This window comes from Camponotus vicinus, unplaced genomic scaffold (assembly GCF_025532165.1).
Source record: "Camponotus vicinus isolate PSW18456_S1 unplaced genomic scaffold, iyCamVici1.0 SCAF_5, whole genome shotgun sequence".
NCBI lineage: Eukaryota > Metazoa > Arthropoda > Insecta > Hymenoptera > Formicidae > Camponotus > Camponotus vicinus.
The window spans coordinates 12,871,193-12,894,942 of NW_028141977.1; the positions used below are offsets into that span (position 1 = coordinate 12,871,193).

Below are 23,750 nucleotides of genomic sequence, written 5' to 3' on the forward strand. Positions count from 1 at the left end.
CCAAAAAATACGCGAGAACGTCCGAGGAAGCTGGTCACACGTACGTCCCAAGTACGCGCGTGTTGGCGAGTCGCGAGTGAAAGTTGAAGCCGCGCAAATTATACGCCGAACCTGATTGATGTGCCACCATCTACGCACCCAGAATCGCGGATGACGCGCGTATTCGTCCGGCGACATTACTGACTCCGATTGAATCGAGATGAATGACTTTAAGCGGTCGCCTCGCTCGCAGCCATCGGTGAAAGTAGGAACCTTCGAGAAAACTGGGTTACGAATAATATTGATCTGCGAGGAGCGGTAGAGTAGTGGTGGTAGTAGTAGGCGATAGTAGTAGAGTCGGGCTTTACACGAGAGGCTGCTTGTTCCGTCAACGGGTACCTTCGATAACAAAGGCTTCCCGTGAATTGCACCCGCATGAATGATGTCGATCGCGAATGATTTACGCTTCCTTTTCAATCGGTATATTTCCGCCTTTCATTTTTATCGATTTCCAAATATTTCACGTTAAACTTCATATTTGAAGTTGCTACACTTTCGAGGAAAAAGCCTAATCTTGTTGTTGTTGTTGATGGACACGCAAGATTGCTTATCTCTACTTACTGTTGCGATTCAGATAACAGACGTAACAACAATTTATACCTCGGATGCAAATCGTAAGACATTTTTCCTTCGAGAGAATATTGAGAACGACTCAATTTCAAAATAAATTATACAAACGGAAAACACTATGTGTCTTCCTTATTAAAATGAAACAAATTTGATTGTCTTTGATTTGTCTTATTGCCTATGACCCCCGTCGATATTCGCGAGACCGTAGAAAATAGCCCGACATTATAGAGTTAAAGGAAGGAACGGGGCCGGCAATTTTACACCTGCGAGATTTCCAGGTCTCCTCCGGTTATAAACATAAGAATGGAAATCGAAACTCACCTGTTCGCTTTCGAAAGTCGCGCAAGCGCCTGGTTCCGTCTCGATCGGGTCCTGGTTTACTTTCGCTCGAATCTGAAAAAAAAAAGTCGGAGAGTTTAGAGCAGCGGCTTTAAGCGAGTCGATACGATACGCGTTACACGTAGACCTTCCGCGCTCCCTTTCAGCGGCTATTTCGGGGACCGCCATCGCGATTTTCCCGCGTGCAAGCATCCGAAAACGGCAGGCGAAGGAACGCGCGCGCGCGCGCGCGCCGAGTACCTAAGATTAGCGCGGGGCGATAATACCTCAAGGTCCGACTTGTTAGCCGTCTTACGAAATACCAAAAAATCCGCCGCGCGTGTTTACATCCTTGGCTCGGCCGGCGCGCTTATGTCATCATCGCGCGCGCGGGCTTGGTTCTTGGACCAAGACTCCTCGCCTGCATCTCTGACCGGTCAGGGCCGTCCCGCGAAACCATCACTGCCAGCGCGCGCAACATGTCGCGATATATCCTAAGCCTCGATGATGTCCTTTCCCTCTCTTGCTCTCTTGCTCTTTCGTAATAATAGCAAAAAAATATCATACATAAAATCGCCATTTTTCCATTTTTCTTGTATTCAAATGTTATTATTTAGGGATTTAAGTAAATTAATCCGATACTTTCAGCTGACACTTTCTAAGAAATATTGAAATAAAAATGTTGAGAATGAGGAAATATTGTTAGCATGTGATTGTGAAGTTATAAAAATATTATTATAATAATTTAATTAATAATTTAATAAGTTGGTTATTTTTCTACATGTATTTGTATATTTACATTAAATTACTATAATAAATGCTAAAGAATAAATATTATAATAATTTAAATTAATAATTTTTCTTTTTTTTTAATAGAATAATGTTTCAAATTTGAGTTCTATCTTGTCATTATTCGCAATTATTATTGCAAAATTGCATTATTAGTGGTTACGTGTACTCCTAAAATGGGAATCATTTCAATGCTAAGGATGTTATATGCATGATGCTATTAAACACACAAAAAGAACTTGAATAAAAATTCTCAAGGTTCACTTGTAACATTTTTTTCCATAAAATAAGATATATTTTTTCCGCATCGAAATATAAGTCGAAATTTAAACTGAATCATTAGTTTCCTACGTGTAAGAAATAGGAGAGAACCTCGGGGAAGCGGATCCAATCTAAGCCCAGATTGAACGATGTACGCATGCAAGGTCCACCCTGATGCCCCGACACGCCGACGTCTTACGCAATAGTTATCGTTGACGTTAATTAAGCTATCACGTACTACTACTACGCGAACACGGAAAGAATTAATCATGGAGACACAAGCGTACGGCTTCTCGAAGGCCATTCGATTTTTATCACGGCGAACTTGTATTCTCATCGCGAAGGTTGCTCCAACATGCAATTTTAATATAAGTAAGCTTCAAGGAAGTCATATTCAATGTCGCCAATATAAAGAGATATCAAAAAAATACTTTTATCAATGCGCATCGAAATTCAATTTTATTGTTTACGTCTTAGAACAACTTGAAAAAATAAATAGCTTGACGTTTAATTCATGAAATGACTATATTTGACTTCAATCGTAATCGTTCGTATATCAAGTAGATTTCATAGCGAAAATTCCATGATACGTGCCGAAAAAACATGAGCGACGATTAATTGAGTTTTATAAAAACCATTTGTCTTCGTCTATAAAGACTTGGCAAACTGAATTGGGCGTTGACGCGAGAGTATACATTATTCACGGAGATTAAGGTTAATGAAGACTCTCAAAGGCGGATGAGGGCAGCTCGCTCCTAGAAGTAGCGCGAACACGCGACTCTGGAAACTCGCCTCAAAGGTCAGCGGTAGCGCGTTGACAGAGAGATAGCGGAAGTAGCTGACGCTTTTTACGGCATTGCCAAGTAAATACAGTGAGATACGCAACGTGTTAATTGACTGTGTGCGACACGAGGAACTCTTTTAGATTTTCCCCAACAAATTTCTGAGGGACCCCCGGTATTCCTGGCCATTTCGGGCCATCGTCCGATTAACACGTCCAAATCTTTTGTGCGACACGAGAAATATTGACCAAAGTATGCGTCGCCGAATAAGAAGGAGGTGAACGAACATCGGAAAAGGTTACTCACCTTCTTACGTGGGTGCTGCTCCTCGATGTAGTCGGGTACTATTCCCTCGTCTAACGTGCTCGAGCCGGGAGTACTGCTCGACGACGAGCCGGACGCGTTGTAAGGATAGTGGGGTTGATTGTGCGAGGGATGCGAGGTCGTTGGGCATGGTGAACTCCTAGTCGGTACACCCTCCTCGCTGAGGGGTGGACTGGGGGTGCCGCTTCGCCAGGAAGCCCCGCTGCTGCTACTGCTGTTTGACATGCCGCCGACGCCGGGCGAACCGGCGACCATACTTCCACCTCCGCCTCCACGACTCCCCCAAGAACCTGTCGCAGATCGTATTCCCTTCATTTCTTCAATTATCGCGCAAGCTCGAAAAAATTCAAGGATTTGCGCTGCAAAAATATATGGAATGAATTTATTTGTAAATGAGACGTAAGACGACGTATAGATGATTGATAAATGATCCGATTGAAAAATTATATTTCAACTACTTTTTAAAAATATCTTATTATTTTATAACGATAAAAATTACCGATGGCTCAAAGAATAATTATAGCAATAAATGAATATACACGATACATTTTATCGTAGAAATGACAGAAAAAAATAAAGATAGCAAACAACGAGAAAAATTTGCTTTGTCTTTCGATGATATATTTTGAGCGAATGATAGAAAACGAATTAGAATACAATATATAATATATACCATAATTGTATTGGCAGTGAAGTGGCGGGGGGTTGTGAGGACTGTGAGGTGAACACGAGAGTGACATAAGGACCAGGGCCGCGGCGCATTCGTCCATGCAATCACCGCGTTCGTTGGTTCGACAACCCTCACGTCCGCAGAGCACCCTCTCGCCCCAACCGCTGTACATCCGTTCGGAATCATTGTTCGAACTCGGCCGTCGTTTCCTGGATCTGAAATATACATTACCACGTACTATAGTTCCGCTACGTGTAACACATACGCGTATATTAGTAAGCGTTGCATCGCTTATTTTTAGATTAAATTTATTAAAAATTTATAGTTAGGAATTTGGCTCAGATAAATAAATAAAATAAAATAAAATAAATTTATTTATTTAAATTTACTTAATCTAAAGTTTACTCACGTAAAATTTATAATGCTTTAAATATTAATCAATATTTATTCGCGCAATATTTGCGCGACAACAGTTTTTAAAATTTTATTTCGACTGGTTAAGATTATTTAAAATCTTTCGCGAATCAAAATTCTGAAAATGGGTATCTATCGATAATTCTTGATAACATCGCTTCTTCGTGAAAGTAATTAATTTTAGAAACTTTTACGAGGAAAAAGAGGCGCATTTATGCGGAAGGATACAAAATGGGCCCAAAGTAATTCTTTCTTAAGAATCTTTCTCAAATAACAGCCAAATTTAAATCTAAAATAATATTTTCTTGAAACTGCGCGAAATGACAAATCGAGTCTCTCTCTTTTCCATTTTTTTACTCCGAATGCGCCGAGTGATGTGGTACAGTAATACCCGGTAGCAAGAGTTATAATCGATAGTCACTTTTCCAGGAAAGACTATAGATTTCCGCGTTAATACTGCACGTGGAGCACGTATCTATGTCCGTATGTAGGCACTCGTACGAATTGGTGTCGTCCACTACTTTTCTCTACTATTACGAGCTTTTCTTTCCAAGCGAGCAAAAAGTGTCAAACGAAACGTACATCTGACATAAATTGATGGGAAATGTAAAGTACGCGTACGATGTGTAATTCAATCTTTTCCAGAAATAGATAAATTTATTAGAAAATTAAGAACTAGAGATATAATAGATATATATTTATAGATACATTCGCGCGTATGAAACAATAAATTAAATACTCAAACATAACAACTATCGTGCATCGTCATAATATATCGAGAAGTAAAAAACAAATGGAAAATAAATAAATAGATTGCATTATAAATAAAAGCATATTTCTAGCAATTTTTTTATCCATATAAGAATCTAAACACGTGACATAAAATTATACAGATAGTTCGTACGATCGAATTTCTGTCAATTTCGACAAGAACCGTTCCAGAAATAAATAAATTTATTAGAAAATTAAGAACTAGAGATATAATAGATATATATTTATAGATGATACATTCGCGCGTATGAAACAATAAATTAATACTCAAACATAACAACTATCGTGCACCGTCATAATATATCGAGAAGTAAAAAATAAATGGAAAATAAATAAATCGATTGTATTATAAATAAAAGCATATTTCTAGCAATTTTTTTATCCATATAAGAATCTAAACACGTGACATAAAATTATACAGATAGTTCGTACGATCGAATTTCTGTCAATTTCGACAAGAACCGTTCCAGAAATAAATAAATTTATTAGAAAATTAAGAACTAGAGATATAATAGATATATATTTATAGATGATACATTCGCGCGTATGAAACAATAAATTAATACTCAAACATAACAACTATCGTGCACCGTCATAATATATCGAGAAGTAAAAAACAAATGGAAAATAAATAAATCGATTGTATTATAAATAAAAGCATATTTCTAGCAATTTTTTTATCCATATAAGAATCTAAACACGTGATATAAAATTATACAGATAGTTCGTACGATCGAATCTCTGCCAATTTCGACAAGAGCCGTTCCTTTCTCGAGTGCGCGAGGCAACGCATAAAGATGCTATTATCTCGCGATCCCTCGCTTGGCTGGCGGTGCAGTTTCCGCGATGATATCTCAAGCATAGCTAGAAGAATAGAGCGGTTCTCCCGTAGAAGGTGGCGGGCCCTCTCGAACCTATATCGCGCGAAGGATAAAACCGCCAGAGAGGGAGAGAGCGCAGAAACGACGACGTAGTCAAGGCCGTCGCTAAGCCAGCCGTGTTCCACTCCCGGAACGCGCGAGTACATCGAGAGTCGAAAGTGAAACATAGAACGCCGGCCGGCATAAGGAATGACGCACGTACCAGCCGATATTTCGAAAGCAACACCTCCCGAGCGCGCACACTTTGCGGCTGTCCCGTTTCTCGTGTACCGATCCGTTATATGCGTTGCGCCACTTGGCGAGAAGATCCGAGTCGATTCCGAGGCTGATAATAGGGTGAGATTAGGGTTGCGTAAGACTCGAGACAAGATATTCGTAAAAATATTGTATTAATATCGAAAACTTAAATTTTGTGTCAGTTTTGAGTGAATTTTTGTAGCAAACATCTGGTTTTGTGTATATTGTCTCTTGTCTCGATTTTATTAACAATTTTTATTTAATACTGAGACCGATTGTTTAAAATAATACTTATGATATAATCTTTACAATATATAATTTAAGATAATTATTATTATTTATATATCATTCGTTTGCTTTTTAATATATATATAATTATTATCTTTATAAAAAAGTAATTGACATACAATATGATGTTATAGGATGCGGTTCACATACATCTATACAATCAGAGAACCGCGTACATGTGCACAAAATTTTGTGTAGCTAAATATGTAAAATTTTATATTATATTAATTGTGTTTTTCATATTGTATTAATTATATCTATAAATTTATCAATATAAATATTTTTATTCTAAAACAAAATCTTTTAAATTCACATAATACAGTGATATTTTTTTATTTAAAAAATTTATATATATATTAGATTATTTAAAATTCAATAATTTTGACAGGATTAATAATCTTGATGTTAACTTGATATTAATTAATTTAAAAAATCTTCAAAACTAGTCTCGCAATCCTAGTCAAAAGAAATTTTCTTTATAAATATCTTTATAAATATCGCAAAAATCAAGTAGCGTTCATTTCGTTTTTATTCGCTTGGAAATTTCAAATTAGCTCGTCCTAATGGCATTCGCATTTCCCTGACTTTCTCAATTTTCTAAATCTACTCGATACGCACGTACGATCGTTGCTCGTTAATTGCGAGATTACGATCGACTTATGATTATTGCGGAAGTAACGAATTCAAGAGTTTAATTAAAACGGTGTAGATCGCTCGATCTACGAAGAGAAACGAGTCGAAACCGTTTGGAGTCTAAGCTATACCGTTAACCGGTATGCGTGAATTATACCGCTTGCACGGCTTGAGGGATCGAGCACGCGGATATAATCGGCACGATGGATAATTAAAAAGAAACGGGCATATTTCTTTGCGCGAGGAAATCCGTTCGAGAGTATCTCAGTCGAAAATAAGAAATAACGCGCCAGAAAACGCGTCGTTTACCGTTCATCGTCGACTGTTCTATCCATCTATTCGTTGATTGGATTTATCTTTTTAATCTTGCCGTTCTGTTTGCACATCCTATACGTGTTTGGTACATTTCAATTCAAACGGACACCTGTATGATTTTAATCAAATAAAAATTCATCTGTTTTTTTAAATTCAAAATTGCTAAGAGAAATAGTTAATTAAATTAAAATGACGTAATAATTAAAAACGAGTCAAAAACAGACTTGAATTGAATAAAACAGTATAGTTAACTTTCTCGAGGTTCTGAATAAAAAAAGATACGTGAATACGCGCAGTGCTGAATATTTCCAACGAATTGACATTGAAAATTAGCATGTAAAATATAGTACACACGCCTACCAGCCGGTTCGTATATGACTATACACCGTCACTGTATTATATAATACCAATTATATTCATGATGTACCACGTAATATCAATTATTAAGCAGTAACAGCTTTAAAACACAGAGAAAAAAAAAAGTTATACATCAGTTGTGAATGCATAATATAAACGCATATATTGTCTGAAAAAATCATATAATGCTTGTTCATCGATAAAGAAATTTATCGTGGTATGTTTTCGCTCTTAGTCGCGATACCGGAAGTTTCTCGACCGCGTTTCGCAGAATTTTACGATGAGAAGGAAAGTAAATTACCTCGTTACGGTCGCTTTTACTCATTAAGTTTCTTTCGTACACGGATTTGTTTATGAATTGACCGAAACGTTTAAAGCAGACAGCGGCTGGAGAAAGAAAAAGGAGAAATGAGAAAAGAGAAGGGAACAATTTTCGAGTATCATGTGTAAATAACAGCGACAGAAAAAAAACTGGGCCGTGAGAATCGAAATTTCGGCCAAACGAGGTTTTCCTTTCCCTTTTCTCTACTTGCATTAATGAATATTGATATAATACTGCTCGACGAACATGATAGCCGCTAATTATAAAATAATTATGTCAACTTTCCTTTTGTTGTATATCGTACGATGATAACAAATGTGTTTTTATGATAATTTCGATAAAATTGATTTTACTTTTCAAAGGTGAAGTCGAAATATCAATTCGATTGGCAAAAATAATTTTTTTTTAAGTTGAGTTAATAAACTTTTATTCTTTCTGATCATATGTAATCAATGTTGTAAATTGATAAAAAATAATCAAAAATGCATACAATAATTTCAATTTACTTTATAATTTTATATTATTATTTTATATTATTATTATTATATTATTATTTTTTATATTATTAATTTAATATTATTTTCGTATGTGTCGGATCTCAAGATCACAGGAAATTCTTAAGGAGAATACGCAGCATTCCTCGTTGAATAGATTCGTTTATCTACGGTGCGTATCGTGGCAGCAGGGACGCGGATGCTGTAAATATTGACGCGCGATACGCGCGCAGGTAGAGCCTGCAAAAGTGAGGTGACCATAAAGCCATTAGCGGGAACGACTTCATGGCGAAGCGTTATCCGCTATGCGGCCACGCCGATACATATCGCGAGCCTTCTGACGAGTCAATCGAGCACGTTGGTGGAAATCGCAAAATGGTACCGCACGCCTGGCCGATGTTACACGATGCTATTACCGTCGTGACATAACGTTACGCAACGCGATCAGTTGGAGGAGCACGCGAGTTAGACAGACCGGCCGGATCTGACGGATCGTTAAGGAACATGTTCCTCTTTGATAATTTTTTTCTTTTTTTCGAGCGATCGAGATATCGCGAATCAGTGTACCTCGTTTACCCACGTCCGTTGCATGGCAAAAAGCTTAACGGTTCTTCGACAACGAGCGCGGCTCATATCCGCATCCGAGTTCACGCTCGAAGAAAGACCGGCAGAACTTTCCTTGTCCGCATCTAAGCGCGTAATTCCGAGATATTGCTGATATCGCTTGTAAATATTGACGAGTGGCTCTTCGCTTTTCCAAATTCAATTTTTCACGCGAGAGATTGACGTTAAAGCCGCATGACGTTCGACGTAACGCGCAAACGATCGATCCGCGGCAGCGCGAGCTTTCGCGAGGAAGTACAGCTCGTGGATCCGGGACACGTTATATAGGTCGGGAAGCTTGTTGATCCGTATTCGCGGTGCAGCATCCCCGCCGCGGGGTAATTGGGTCGCTGAATGTTCCAGCGTTCGCAAAACTAGGTTGCCGTCCAACGGTCCGATGGAGCTCGTATGCATGTGAAGGGGTTCTCGTTTGTGTCGTTAAGTACCGTTCACATGAGGATTAATATTGTTGCAATGCGATGATTGCGAAGCCCATAATAACTCGACTTGTCCGTTTACAAAGCGGCATCGGTCTAGCGTGAGACACGAAGCGCTTGCAAAGAGAGTAAACCTTAAATGCATATAATTGCATCATATCTAATAAATTAAAAAGTATCTTGATGTAAATGTTTGTAGAGGCGCGTGTATAATATCGCACGAAGCATAGCTCGTGCATATCTTAATTTAACAAATATTTTTTTTTATACTTTGATCAAACGTGATACCGACAGGTGACGCCCTTTTGTAAAGGATAATAAAGAGAAAAATAGATTAATGTGTGTAACGGTATTACTCTTCATGCGAGCAAAGTGTGCGTGAAATGTAGCTGTTAGACATTATGATGCCGCTTTGACTTTTAGTTGTTATTCTTTTCTCTACCGTTAAATGTTAATAACTGTAGGTCAGGAATATTTAAGATATTTTATACATGAATTTGGCTATGTTTAAATCTTCTGTATTTTCGACTTTAGTTTTAAGACAGAAATAAACATTTAAATAAATTTCTCTCTTTTTGTGAAGTTGTAATATATGTGCTAACAATAAAACTCATATGAACGATACCTTATAATAGCGTCTCTTTCACAAGCACATATCGCGAAACCATACCAACACGCGATCCCTCTTATCCTTCGCGTGCGCAAGAAGGATATTTTTCCCGCGATGGAAAAATTGCGGGGGTGGTGGAAGGGGGCGCGAAAGGGAAGTATTTTTCTGGGATCACGGAAGCAAGGCCGGCGGGAGCGCGCACAAAACCTTCGGGAGAGACACGATAACGAGTACACGGGGGGTGATCCAGTTTCCGGCGGTATCCAGGTTACAAAGTCGTACAGGCAAAAGGGGTCAGTCACGGGGTTCGGTTACGGGAACGCGGCTGTGGCCTGTATCGAGCGACCTGATTTCGCGATAGAACAACCCGGCCAACCTGATTTCGACTTCGCCGACCTCACTTCGGCGACCCAATTCCCCGTTTACGTTACGGGAACGCTCGAAGGACTCGTCCCCGTTGCCGACGTCCTTGTGCTAGAAATCCATTTTCGCCGTAGGGCGCGCAGGGACCGCTATTTACCCTGGTGACCTGCCCTCGGCGGAAGAGTATTCGGAACGCGACGTTTTTCGTATCCGCGAGACGATGATACCGTCATTTTTTTGCACAGAAGAAATGTGCGACAGCGAATCGAATAGCAATTCTCTCTCTTTGTTTTCTTTAAATTTTCTTTCTATTTTATTTCTTTTATTTTTATTATTTTCTTTTATTTTTCATTCTTTTTTATTTCATCCTCTTCAAATTCACGTGCGTGAAGTATGATTTATATCTTCAAACTATGTACCGATTATTATTAATCTCGAAGATGTCTAATCAATTTTTTAGAAATCAGTTATTGATAGCGCGATAAAAAATGCTCAATGTCAAGCGACAATCTACAAAGTATGGAACGATTGTAACTCTTGGATAAAGTATAATACATACAAACGTGCATAGTAAAATACATATCTGTGTATAGTAAAATACATATAAATATATGCTATAAATTATCCTATTATATATATTAAGTTATAAAAATTAAATTTTTGGGATTTATTTAAAATTGCATTTTTTTATTCGTTACGTTACATTTCGCATATAAATATCATTTTTTTCAAAGCTAGCGAAGAATCTTTGATACTTATTGGTATTAGTTTGAACAAGATTCAATATCTCGAGGAGTTTATCATCAAGAAAACGTACGCTACAAGGGTTAACGAGAGATAGTATTATTGTAAACATCTTAGAGAGTGCTCTCTTTAAGTAGAATCACTTAGTGGCAAACAAGAGATTGCTTTATTCGCCGACCTCTCACGTATAAGAAAAGTTTCCTCGAACAAGGTCTTCGCATCGTTCACACCAGTATGCGTGCAACGTATGCATACTACGATGCAACTATGTGTTAGTACACGTGTAGCACGCGGTCTCGTTTCATTGTCCCAGATTTGCCATCTAGGCAGTCAACCTACCCCTTGACCGAGCGCCATGTGGTGCTCAAGGAGAGCCGCGGATCTCCTTCTTCCTCTTCATCCTCCCTTGCCTTTGTCCCTTCCACTCTCTCCTCTTGCTTCTGCTTTATCATTTTTTTCATCTTCCACTTTTTCTTCTTCAACAAGTAGCGATATCGTGTGCGTTATACGGCATCCGATGAGGGAGCGCGAACGAGCGAGATGAAAACGAAGCGCGAGACTTCTCTCCACGTGTACCTGACCCATTTATCCGGTGCGCCGGTAGGTACGTAGCTGTATCGATCGACCTAGATCCGCGGCCCCAGTCTGGCACGATCTACAGTTTGTTTGGCCACCTTAACCGCCCACCGCATATCACCACCGCCTCGACCACCCCGGAACATCCCCCGCAAGACGTCGACACCGACGACAGCGAGGGTACTTTGCGCGATTCTATTATCAATTCATAAATTTTCTCGGTGCGTAGGAGACGAGGCATTTGGCAAACCGAAAACAATACCACGCGTCCACCTGTCTCCGGTCGATGAATGACGTCACTGCGATAGCAAAACGATGAAATATGAATGAGGGAGCGGCGTGGAAACGCGTGTAACGCCGATAAGTGACCGGCACTACACCTTGACGCTTACACGTGTCCGTGTGATTTATGTGTGCTTGTACCGGTTCGACTACTCGTAGCCGTCACGCGCGGTGCGATTCCCAATTTCGAGACTTATGGGCCTTTTTCCGATAATATACGCACGCGGTTTACGTAATTCGCCCGCATAATCTGCATTAATTTTTCTGCTTCGTATGAGGCCGCGTTCTCGTCGCACGACTGAAATGACATCTGCGTGTTGCTATGCTGTGTAGGTCAAGATCGCGCGCTGGTAGCTGACATATTTTGTCGCGCAAAAGACCTTGACGATGCGTGCGTACATATGTCTAGATTGTAGACCACGCTGCGAACAATCCTCTAATGTTTCTAGCCTTCTAGGTGTGCACCTTTGTACAAACATGCATGATGGCTCGAGGAAAACGTTTGATCTAGGTCAGGTCCTGGTGCGAGAACGGGAATTTAGTAAAACGAGTGCGTTTTGTGGATAGAACGATAGATCGCGCGAGTTGGAGCGAATTTACCGTTCGCACGTGTATCCGGCTCGAGATAGGAATAGCGAAACCTTCCTCGCTTCGCTTCCTCGATCCGGATCTCGGCACCTTGATGATTATTGTGGGTCATGGAGCAAATAACTTAACTCGACTTAGCACAAAGTATACAACAAACGAAGCCATATACGACTCGTGCACTTCGTGTCCCTCTTTGAAAATGTTTTCAAGGTTAAAATAGATGGTTTAATATTATATTTCATAAATATTGTATTAAAATAATGATTTAAGAATGTGATGTTATCCCACATTTTAAGGAAATTAAAGATTTTTAGAGATAAATACTTATCTGCAAAAAAAAGTACTTATTGTCGTATTAGATACTTATATAATATATTATCGCGATCTTCGGTCAATTTCCGAGACAAATACCTTAATTTATTCAATTTCTTTTCCGCATTCCTCGCTGAATATCTCATGAAGGAAAGGGGAGACAGAGGGGAATAAGGAGCTCCACACATTCCAGGCAAATTCCGCACCATTAGCGACCGAGAAGATAATGACCACTTAATTCGATCTCTCGCAAAGAACCAACTGGAACACAAGTCCCCGCATTGATTGGAGTCAATTAACGCGTTAACGTAACGCGGGCAAGTAACTGGAGCGGGATGTGAGAGAACGAAAGTAGGGAATGGCCGAGTTTTGAGTTGAAAGCGGGAGTGGTGGGTTTTGTCCCGGTGCCGATGGGTGGCTCGTGACCAGGTTGGGTGGGTGGCACGCGCGGGAGGGTTGCTAGGTGTCGGGCCAGGGAAGAAGGGGGGAACACAGGCGCTCTCTCGCATACGCGGAGCGTGGTAGTGCACCTGACCTATATAGCACGGCCGCGGTATTGATCGACCTAATTCTCCTAAAGCAAGTCGACCGCCTCCTCGCCGGCGCGCGGAGACCGCCGTTCGAAATTATGTAAGCTAACCTACTGACTCACTGCGCCCGTTGACGTGGCAACTTCGGAAAATTCAGAGTTATATTTCGGATTATCCGCGTCCCCTCTCCCCTCCTCCCTTTTCCATCCCTCTGTCCCCCATCTCCTCTTGTAGCTATTCGCGTCTCTCATGCTCGGGGCTATCGTTCCTCCCTCGCGTTCCAATCTCGCGGTCTCCATCTCGTGTCCCCGTACTTGGGGTGTTATTTTTTTTTCACCGATGTATGAGAGCGAGTAAAGTGTGTGTGCACGACCGCAAAAGGTGTATTGGACGACGAGGATGTACCATGTAAAATCGGTACACACATGAAAAGGGATCTCGTGCTTTATTACGAGACGAGCTAATATTTTCTTCCGTTCATCGCTCGGAGCTGATTGTTCTCGCTAACGGTTAGAGACAAATGTATTCACGAGAGGGAGAAGGGAGAAGGGAAGAGAGGGCGAAAAATCGCGCGGAAAGTGTATAGAATTACGTCACGAGAGGGAACGGGGAGAAGTGCTATGTTGCTCAATTTGCCGGCATCAATTATCGCAAACCCGCACGCGCACGTACTCACGTTGCACCATCTGGCGTGCACGATTGCGTGCGAAAGGCAGAAAGAATAAACGGTATATATATATACGACATATAACAGAGAAAATACCTTGGTGCGAGTTATTTTGCGAACCGGGTTTTCTAATTTCCTACCATTATTTAAAATTGTTACTTGGAATCGAGCAGATTCTTTATAAAAGGATTCTAGTTTATCTAATTTCTTTTGATTAAACGACGTGATAATTAATTTAAAAAAATATATATATAAATTCTTGCGTTATTTATTTTGCAAAAGGAATATTTGAATAGAGTTTAAAGTACTGTTACACGTTTTCCAGATGTTCAAATGTAATTTCCATATCATTGCGAATCGTAGGGAGATTATTTCAACCATTTCGATCTATCTACCATATAAAATCGAGCTTTTATAAGAGAAAGAATTCTAATTTCAGATAGAACAAGACATGATATATTATATGCGTGCATATATGTCCAACGTAATAAGAATAATCTTACATCTAAGCTACTTTCTTTATGCATGTTCCTGGATATGCAGACGTAATTGCCGCATTATCGAGTCGTAAGAAGATTGTTTCGATCGTTTCGATCTGCTTAAACGTTTGTACGATCGTTAGATTAATTCTAACAGCTTTAAAACCTTGGACGCGATACAAGGTCTTGCTGGACGGTAGTCCGAATGTACGCATGCTTTCGTCGTCGATATCATCGGATTTTGAAAGGCATTCGATTTCTCTTCGGTGACCTTTCCTTTCACGTGGGGCAGGTCGTGCCAGGGCCAGGTGTGCGTTCCACCAAAAACATTGGCATTTTTCTACCTGCGTATAACGACGTCGCGACGTCTACGAGCCATCTTATACCTACGAATTTACTCCAGTGTCCTTTGTAAGAGGATCCTCGAGGAGGTCGAGGACCGACTTCACTTATACTAAACGAAAAGTCGACGAGAGGTCATTAACCTTCCAGTCCGTCGTCTGGTTCGGTCGGGCTACGACCGCTCTATCCTTTTCAAGAGAAACGACGATAAAGAGGGAGCGAGATAAAGAGAGAATTTCGTCTGAAATGACGAGACTCGCAGGTCATAGGCCCGAGACGGCTCGCAGAGTTCGAAAATCTTTCGCTATGTATGAATAAGCAGAATAAAAACTTTATTGTTTTTTAATCGAATAATTTTATAAACGAATTCTATGCAACGTCGATCGCGATGTTTGGATTCTATTTAAATGTAACAACAATTCACGCGATATAACTGTATGTACGTATTTTATTATAACAAAATATTGTTATTTATATTTATTCATTCATGAATATGAAGTACGAGAGATGTATCATAGTCTCGAATGACACAACCATTATATATTTTTAATTTAAATTTATGCTATTAATAATAACATGGCCAATCATATAATTGAAATACGAAACGGAAATTGCAATCACGAACAAATTGTACCGTTGCATTTCGTGTTAGAAATTTTCTCTAAAACATCCGCCGGACGATTGACTATTTCGCTGCCGTGATATTCCGAATATAGCGAATATTCACCAGGGGTGAGGAAAGTTACAAAGCATTCTGGGGACTTGCGTGCGATACAAAGGTGAGAGACAGGTGCCTAGCGAGGGTGCATTCACGGTCTAACGATCTGCGAATGGACTCTCCCTTCGTTTTTTGCTTTATATACGCAACCTGCGGATTCTCAGCTTTTTCTTTTCAGCCTCGCATAAGGTCTTTATAACTACATATTTGTATGGATTATATATATTTGTATGGAATATATATATATATATATATATATATATATATATATATATATATATATTCCATACAATCCATATATATTTGTGCAAAAAGAGAAAGTTGTACTTGTCGACCTGCCAGCATTATATGACGAGAAAAGCAAGATTCTCTGATACGTATATATATATAAAGAAATAGTGCTCTAATAATTTATAAATCTTATTGTGTCACATCTTATTGTGTCACATCTGGCAATAACCTACGTTGCTAAGAAGACCTTTAGCATATAATAGACATCTGGCAACAAGAGCCGTCTGGCAAAAAATTCGCATATATTTCAATTTTATAGAAAAGATCTGCGAATAATTATTCTGCTTTTAATTATACATTTTCTTTTGTGGAATACTTAAGCTTTTATGATGCGAATTTTACTGATTTTTTTTATTATATTTTATATCATTATCAAATATTTTTATATTATTATGAGCGATTTTTCCCGTATAAGAATCAATTAACAAGAATATAATGCGCTAAATTAGATACTTACATACTGAATATAATAACTGTACTTACGTCACTTTGAGTTTTCACGAACAAGGAGAATTTTAAAGAATCTATTACATGTATATGCAATATCAAGAGGACATTTCCATAGATTGTGAATTCAGGTGGGTTGTAGATAGGAATTTGAGTAGGACTGAGACAAGGGCAGTTCGCGATCTAGAAAATTTATATTCAATAATAATTGATTATTATTTGAAAAAATTGGAAAATAGATATAACAGAGGATATATTTTGCCAAAAAAAATATATTCAAGTCGAATATGTCGAATCGAATCATTTCTCAATTTCTCCTCCAATAATTACAATCATGATTTTTAAGTAACATATACATTTCAAGTTATACGCGAAATTATAATATCGCATATGACACGACAAAAATGCAACAAATCCATACGAAACGAAATTCAGAATATATAACACGAAATGTTTGAATAACTTTCAAATTTACCGAAGGAATGTGTAAAATTTGCATAATTATCAGAGTGAAACCGCATTATTTCTTGAGATGTATTTTGTTTTCAAATGACGTTCAAAAAGGTAATTTAGCTTGGGAGTTTATTATCAATCGGTGGCTGTTATTAGTACGAGACTTTATCTCTACTGGCCCAACATAAAAGTATCTCAGATAAGAGTAATAGGGAAAAGAGAGGAAACTTACGCCATCACGTGTGGCACGTCGATGGAGTGGGAGGACGCTCGCTTACGATCGCCAGCCATATCGGCGAGTCTGGCAAAATCCGTGTCTTGATCAGCCAGTCGGGCACTCTTACGTGATTCGAGCAACCTGATCTCGTCTATGCGTTTGGTTAGGCTCATGGTACCCTGTAACAAAAATATAAATACCAATCAGATGCAATTTCTTTAATTTTCAATGTTTTATAAAAATCTCATTTTCTCTGACATGTAACATTCTGAATAAATTTCTCTAAACTTGCATGTTTCTTGAAATTTTGCAGAAATTAATAAATATGATAATGTAATAATAAGAAAATCCCTTATACATCTAATATAATATGTACTATAAGAATCTTATATTAAATTCTTATCCATGCTAAAGACATTATATTTAATATTTAAAATGAGAATAAATAAATACATGTGTGTGCATGTGTGTAATACATATTAAACACACACGCAAACTCTTTTCTTTTTCATCTCTCTTTCTCGTGTTTATACATATTTATTTGTTAAACGAAATTTCACAGTCTAATTAGCAGACCACGTTTGATAAAGTTTTCGCACAGCCTTCAATGAAACAAAGAGCTTGTACAAATGCAAAGATAAAAAACCGTAAGATTTCTGAGCGATTCTCTTGCAACGTGAGAAATCACCGGCACATGTAGATCCTATGCTCTACATCAAACACTAATGAACGAGGATATAACGTCCTTTCAATCTCGGATGGAATGCTCCAGCCGAAAGCTGTTCATCCGTCTATGAAACGTTTCGGCCGCGTACATCGAAAGTTTGAATTGAATTTCCAAAGGCATTCCATACGAACTCGCGTAATCACGCTCAAGTATTCGCGCAACATCGGAGAAAGTGCAAAATTTTGAACCTATCCCGACGCGAGTTGGCGACTTTCCCTCGCAACCGGCAAGACTTAATTGCGAACAATTACACACTTCCCCTTTACAATTACCTCCGAGCGCGCTACTCCTATGGACATATTATCGGAACTACACATGGTCCAACTATCGCATTTCGCGATTGCCCCTTCATCACGTCTCGATGTAACATTTGTGTTGCGAAATATATTTTTTTTTTTTCAAATTGTCGGTTACGTCGAGGCGCGATGTTAATCGTGCGATAATCGTGAAACAGATACGACGTATACGTAACGACGTCAAGTCACGTATGAGATCGTTCGTGTACATAAATCGTATACAAACATGTTCGTAAGAGATCCGAAAGAAATGCAACGTGACAGCTTTTGGTAATTTTGCTCAACACGGTGCGCGTGGTATGCGGTTATTGCGAGTTCCGGTTTCGAGTGTTTACGAGGAAGCAGAACCGTTGCTCGCTGCCGCACCTTTCTTCGCGGATCTTACACGTGTGTATGATATACATATGTAATGTTCGCAAACTGGAGCGAAACGTCAAATGAAACGCTTAACAGGACTTTCGCAATGGATTCATTATTCAACGACGAAAATTTTCGCTTGCAAAATCAGATTTTGTCAAGAATAATGTTTATACAAAACGTAATAAATATTAATTAATTTGAATTTATATTTATATTTAGTTATCGATATTTTTAAATGTACAAGATTTTACATCGATTTAATTTTCGATTGCATGGAAGTCTTTATCACTTGGTACTGCCCTGTTTAAAAATTAGCAGGCAACTAATAATTTACGTTTATCGACTTTGCATTTGTCTTGTATAAACATATATGCTTACCAAAACTTTCTTGTAAAATAACTCGTTTACAAAGATACATATCGATGACAATTAAGTGAACATTATTCTCTTGAATCATTGAATTAAGTATGATTCCATTTGTTTGTGTATGTGTTGTGTATGCCATAATCTCGAGTAATAAATTACATTTCTGATACCAGAGATATAAATCTCCATCGATCAGTCAGAAAATATATATAATTAATAAAATAATATTACAATATATATAATTAATAAAATAATATTTATTACAATATATATTTTATTAAAAGGATGAAAATTAGATTCGTTTATATAATAGATCACCATAAAATATCACATCATATTTTATAAGAGAATTTAAAACAGCGGGGAAAGATTATTTTAATTGTTTAAAGTCCACAAAAAAAATTTATAAATGCTAAAGTCAAATATAAAGCTATATTTAAATCACATGCATGGATTATATGCGTGTGTATGAGTTTATTTTATTTTCGTCAAACTTTTTTTGTACCAATCATTACAATAATTCGCAAACAATTTCGCAAAGGATTAAGGAATCTCGCGAAAAACATTAAGGAATGTCGCTACAGTCGAATCCGTCACGTAAAAGTCACGTTTTAGCGCCCATATTTCCTCGTCGGAAAGAACGCACGGGACACTTCCGTGTCGTGCTATTGTATTTCGACATACCGCATGTAAGCGTGTCATACATGTCGCTCGCGCATATTTATATTACAAATGATCACGAAACCAAGTCGGCGAGGCATAGGCTATTAACCCGCGGCAACGTCATCATTATATTCGCATTATCGTGTCTCTGCCCGCGTGCGTAGACGACGATGATACGCGCGCGATTTTATCGCGATTACCTCGCGGACCATCGTATGTTAACGCGACGCTCCTCGAAATCGATACTTCGGGATTTTCGCGCAAACCAAACGTGTTTGCTTAAAAGGTATCGATGGCTACTTGTGTGGATTGTAACGTATCCACACATCTCGCTGGGATATGTGTAATAAAATATATTTTTACGAATATCAAACTAATATTGATATATATTATACGATAAAAATCGGTATATGCGCGCATATAAAATATACAGGGTGTATCTGAAATGATGCACTAAACTTTAGGAGCGTATTCTAGAGGTCAAACTAAGACTTTTTTTTCTTATGAACATGGGTCCGCAAATGAACCCCCCTCCGAGCTAAAATTAGAAAATGTGTGAAATTGACCAAACACTCGCAACGCAAATTTATTTATCTCTCAAGAGAGGGTGATAGGTAACGTCAAAACCTTTTTTTTTTCTGAAATACAGACAATTTTTAATTTTTTCCTCAAACTTTAGGGGCCTCTAGCTCGGAGGGGGGTTCATTTGCGGACCCATGTTCATAGGAAAAAAAAGTTTTATTTTGACCTCTAGAATACGCTACTAAAGTTTAGTGCATCATTTCAGATACACCACGTATATGAAAGCATATATATATATGTAGCTTTGCACATCGATGACGATTATACGTATATTGTATATTACATTGCTCTCGATATTATGTGTTAAATAATATAAAGATTTGTTTGGTAATAGATTAATCAGTAGCAATTTCGAATTAACGTAAGGAGCAGTTTATAGATATGAATATATCGCTTGTTATTAAATATTGTAAATCTTAATACGCGCATAATATTTAATATTTAATTTATTTTCTAGACCTACCTTCAAGACTGCTAACGATAATAATAAAAATACTATTTAAATATTATTATTTCCTTGCAAAAAAATTCATATTTACTGCGAAACGATCGTGTGAATAAGAGTAAGAAAAGATTTATATATCGCATCTTCTTGAGTATTCGATATCTTGTATGAGAATATCTTTGCTAATGGCATTTTCTCGAAGAATTCCGTACCGGGATTCCAAACGGAAAGGGACGGTTCCTCTCGATAGCTTGGGGCAAGAATCTCGCCAAGAGCTTCACAGCTCAAGAGCAGAAGATGCGGAAAATATACATCGCGGAAATTTATTTGACGCACGGTATACGCTAATTGATCCTACGACATATTTCTTTGCAAATTTTGTTGATTCTTATGGACATCAATGGGATGATAAGCGTGACAATTATTCATCTCTTCGAATCTCGATCGCGAGAAAAAATACACGCTGGAAAGTATCGTGTATAATTATTTCCCGATTTATTGTTTTTCGCGCATGAGAAACTTTTTATTTTCCATTTAAAATACTTTCTGAATATCCAAAAAAGGAATTATCTTTCGCATTTTTTCTTCCAAATCTGTTATTCTACATGATTTATGTCGCGTAAACTTTTGTTCGAAAAAATCTTCCATATAAATTGAACGATATAAGTTTGATATTCCCAACTTGTGTAGTGGAAAATTATATAAGGCGCTTACTTGCAAACTTTTTCACGTATATCGTTCTCTTCGCTAGATACTTTATTAATCTTGTTTTCTCGCACACATGTGGCTATTTACGAGACACTGTTTTTATTAACATATTTTTATTCTCTATTCGTAGTACAACAGGTTTCATAATGAAAACGATCGCTTCTTCGTCAACAGAATAAAAATGTCAATTTTAATAGATCCTTATAATTACCCAATTTGCATCTGTGAAATATATATTTATGGCGGATGATTTATGTGGCAAATGTAATAATATGTTTGCTACATATATTCCCGCTGTATAACTCCATTACTTAATTGCTTCTTCGAACCGGCGAATACGTGGCACGCGGGATTCCCAGACGGCTTTAATTCCTAGTCGAAATATCAATCACGTATATGACACATGCTAATTTTGCGCGATCAAAATTTGCCTCGCGATTAATTAACCGCAATAACTCTCGACCGCTTCACTTCGCGAGACGTTCACTTTCCCGCGACGATAGACGGATGGATTAAGGTAAACTTACGCGAATTGCGTGCGTGTAGATTATCAAATTCAATTAACGGTACTTGCCAATAAATGAGATCGAGTGTCTCGATAGTGAGATTCCGCACGTGCTTAGCACGAGATTGGCCTTGGCGCATTCTCCTGATACGTAAACGTATCCGAGGTGCATTAAGTCGCACGGATGGGGATGGGGAGATTCAATTAATCTCGAATAAATCTACGATATAGCTATGGTGTCATACCTGAATTCTCTGGCGGAGGTAGGAATCACGCGCGAATGAATTCGGCATGTAAATACGGTAGTAACACGTATGATAGATACATGTCACGCATATTTATTACGTTGTTCATCATCGGACCGCGACATGAGAAGGCTTTAATCATAATTTAATGGAAACAAAGCGATTGAATTATAAATGCTGGTGTGGCGAGAGCCCACGCTTGTTCATTTCGGAGAGCCGTCGTGTTCTCGGCGCTGATGCGTTTTCAACAGTCATCAGCTGTTAAAATATATGCAGCTGTCAAGCGTTATTCGATATTTGGCTTATCTGCTTTCGCGACGTTCGCGCTACGTTAAATCATACGAGTTGAAGCGACGGTTCTTTGCCCGACCTTCGTGTTTCGAATCTCGAAAGCTGAACTTGATGCCGTTTGATTAAGCGCAGAATCCGGAAAGCGAAACAAATAAAGGAAAAAAAAATTCTTTTTGCAATCGTATTCTACGAACAAGCTATTCGTTTAAGCGTTCTCGATGTATCTGTAACGCGTATCGCAACTACGATCTTTACTCTTTCCCTCTTATCTCCTCTCATATCGTTGTTACAATATTAATGACAGTGCATTATTTCCCGCTGTCTACCGCATGTATGTCTCTCTATAAAATCATACAATCGCGTTGCGCGCAGACACGAGTAGTGCCTTCGTGCACGGAATATTCAGCAGAAAAAGGAAATAGGAAACCAGATTGAAATAATAATCCCTTCCCACCTGGAAAAAAAGAGAGGCAGAGAGAGAGAGAGAGAAGAGAAGCTTGCCATTGAGAGCTTCCGAGCCGAGATTTTTCCGGTTGAACCCTTTCACCTCTACGGCCAGACTCAAAGGTCAGGGGACAGAGGAAAAGGTTGGCGTGGATTGATCCCGAGACGATACGAGTATAGGGAACGATGACAGGTGAAGGGTACAATGACGAACAACGACGAGGAGGAGGTGAAGGAAGTCCACTCGTGTGAGCCACGCTCGCTGACGCTGCCAGGCCACGTGCCTCGTGCCCGCCTCAACACTTTCACCGACCACTTTCCAATTTCTTTCCTCCGTCCGCCCGCTCATTTTCCCCGCGATATCGCGCCCGCGCGCGCGGCAATATAACGTCTATATCTTCCCCCCGAGAGAAAGAGGAAGACGAATCGCGGCCGCGCGAGTCGATGACCTTACCTTCGCTCCTTGTTTAAACTCGTGCATCTCACTTTGCCACTTCCTTAAACTTCCGTCCGTGCAGCGCTTGTATATCTTGCGATGACACGCCTGAAAAATATGCGCGTTTAAATAACGATATCGAAATCCGATGACATCATCCGTTCGGCCGCGGAGAATTCGGACAGCGAAAAACCGCAAACTCGACGGCGATGCGCGTTAACGTCTACAATCAGAGATTGAAACTGACGTAGATTTCGATGAGTCAGTGGGCAAAATGTATCTTACGTTAATTGACATGTTTTCGTTATCACGAATGGATTCGAGGATCATTTCTGCGGGCAATATTTCAAATCTCTCCCTCAACTCACCGAAATCATGGTTGGTTTAACGCTTTGCACGCATTTTCTGCGATGTCGATAGTCATGCATTAATATACATGTATGTGTGCGTGTGTGCTCGCGTGTGTGTCCGTGTGATATGCAAATGTATATGATATAATAAAATGTTTATATTTATTTATAATTATATTCTCGAAAAATGTATTACAAAATTAATGTT

General features: G+C 38.8%; 1 protein-coding gene across 6 annotated transcripts in view; it reads right to left on the bottom strand.

Annotated features, from left to right (window-relative positions):
- Glut4ef (Glucose transporter 4 enhancer factor) overlaps positions 1-23,750 on the bottom strand; it is an 82,842-nt gene that overhangs the window by 25,304 nt on the left and 33,788 nt on the right. For 2 of the 6 annotated variants that reach the window (XM_083099507.1, XM_083099511.1), the window contains exons 2-6: positions 23,211-23,300; positions 17,140-17,303; positions 3,757-3,968; positions 3,066-3,442; positions 931-1,002 (exon numbers count right to left, since the gene is read on the bottom strand). In XM_083099507.1, coding sequence (XP_082955633.1) covers positions 931-1,002; positions 3,066-3,442; positions 3,757-3,968; positions 17,140-17,303; positions 23,211-23,300 — 915 coding nt within the window. The remainder of the gene's footprint in view (positions 1-930; positions 1,003-3,065; positions 3,443-3,756; positions 3,969-17,139; positions 17,304-23,210; positions 23,301-23,750) is intronic. The other 4 variants (XM_083099509.1, XM_083099512.1, XM_083099508.1 and 1 more) reach the window with 3 other exon arrangements.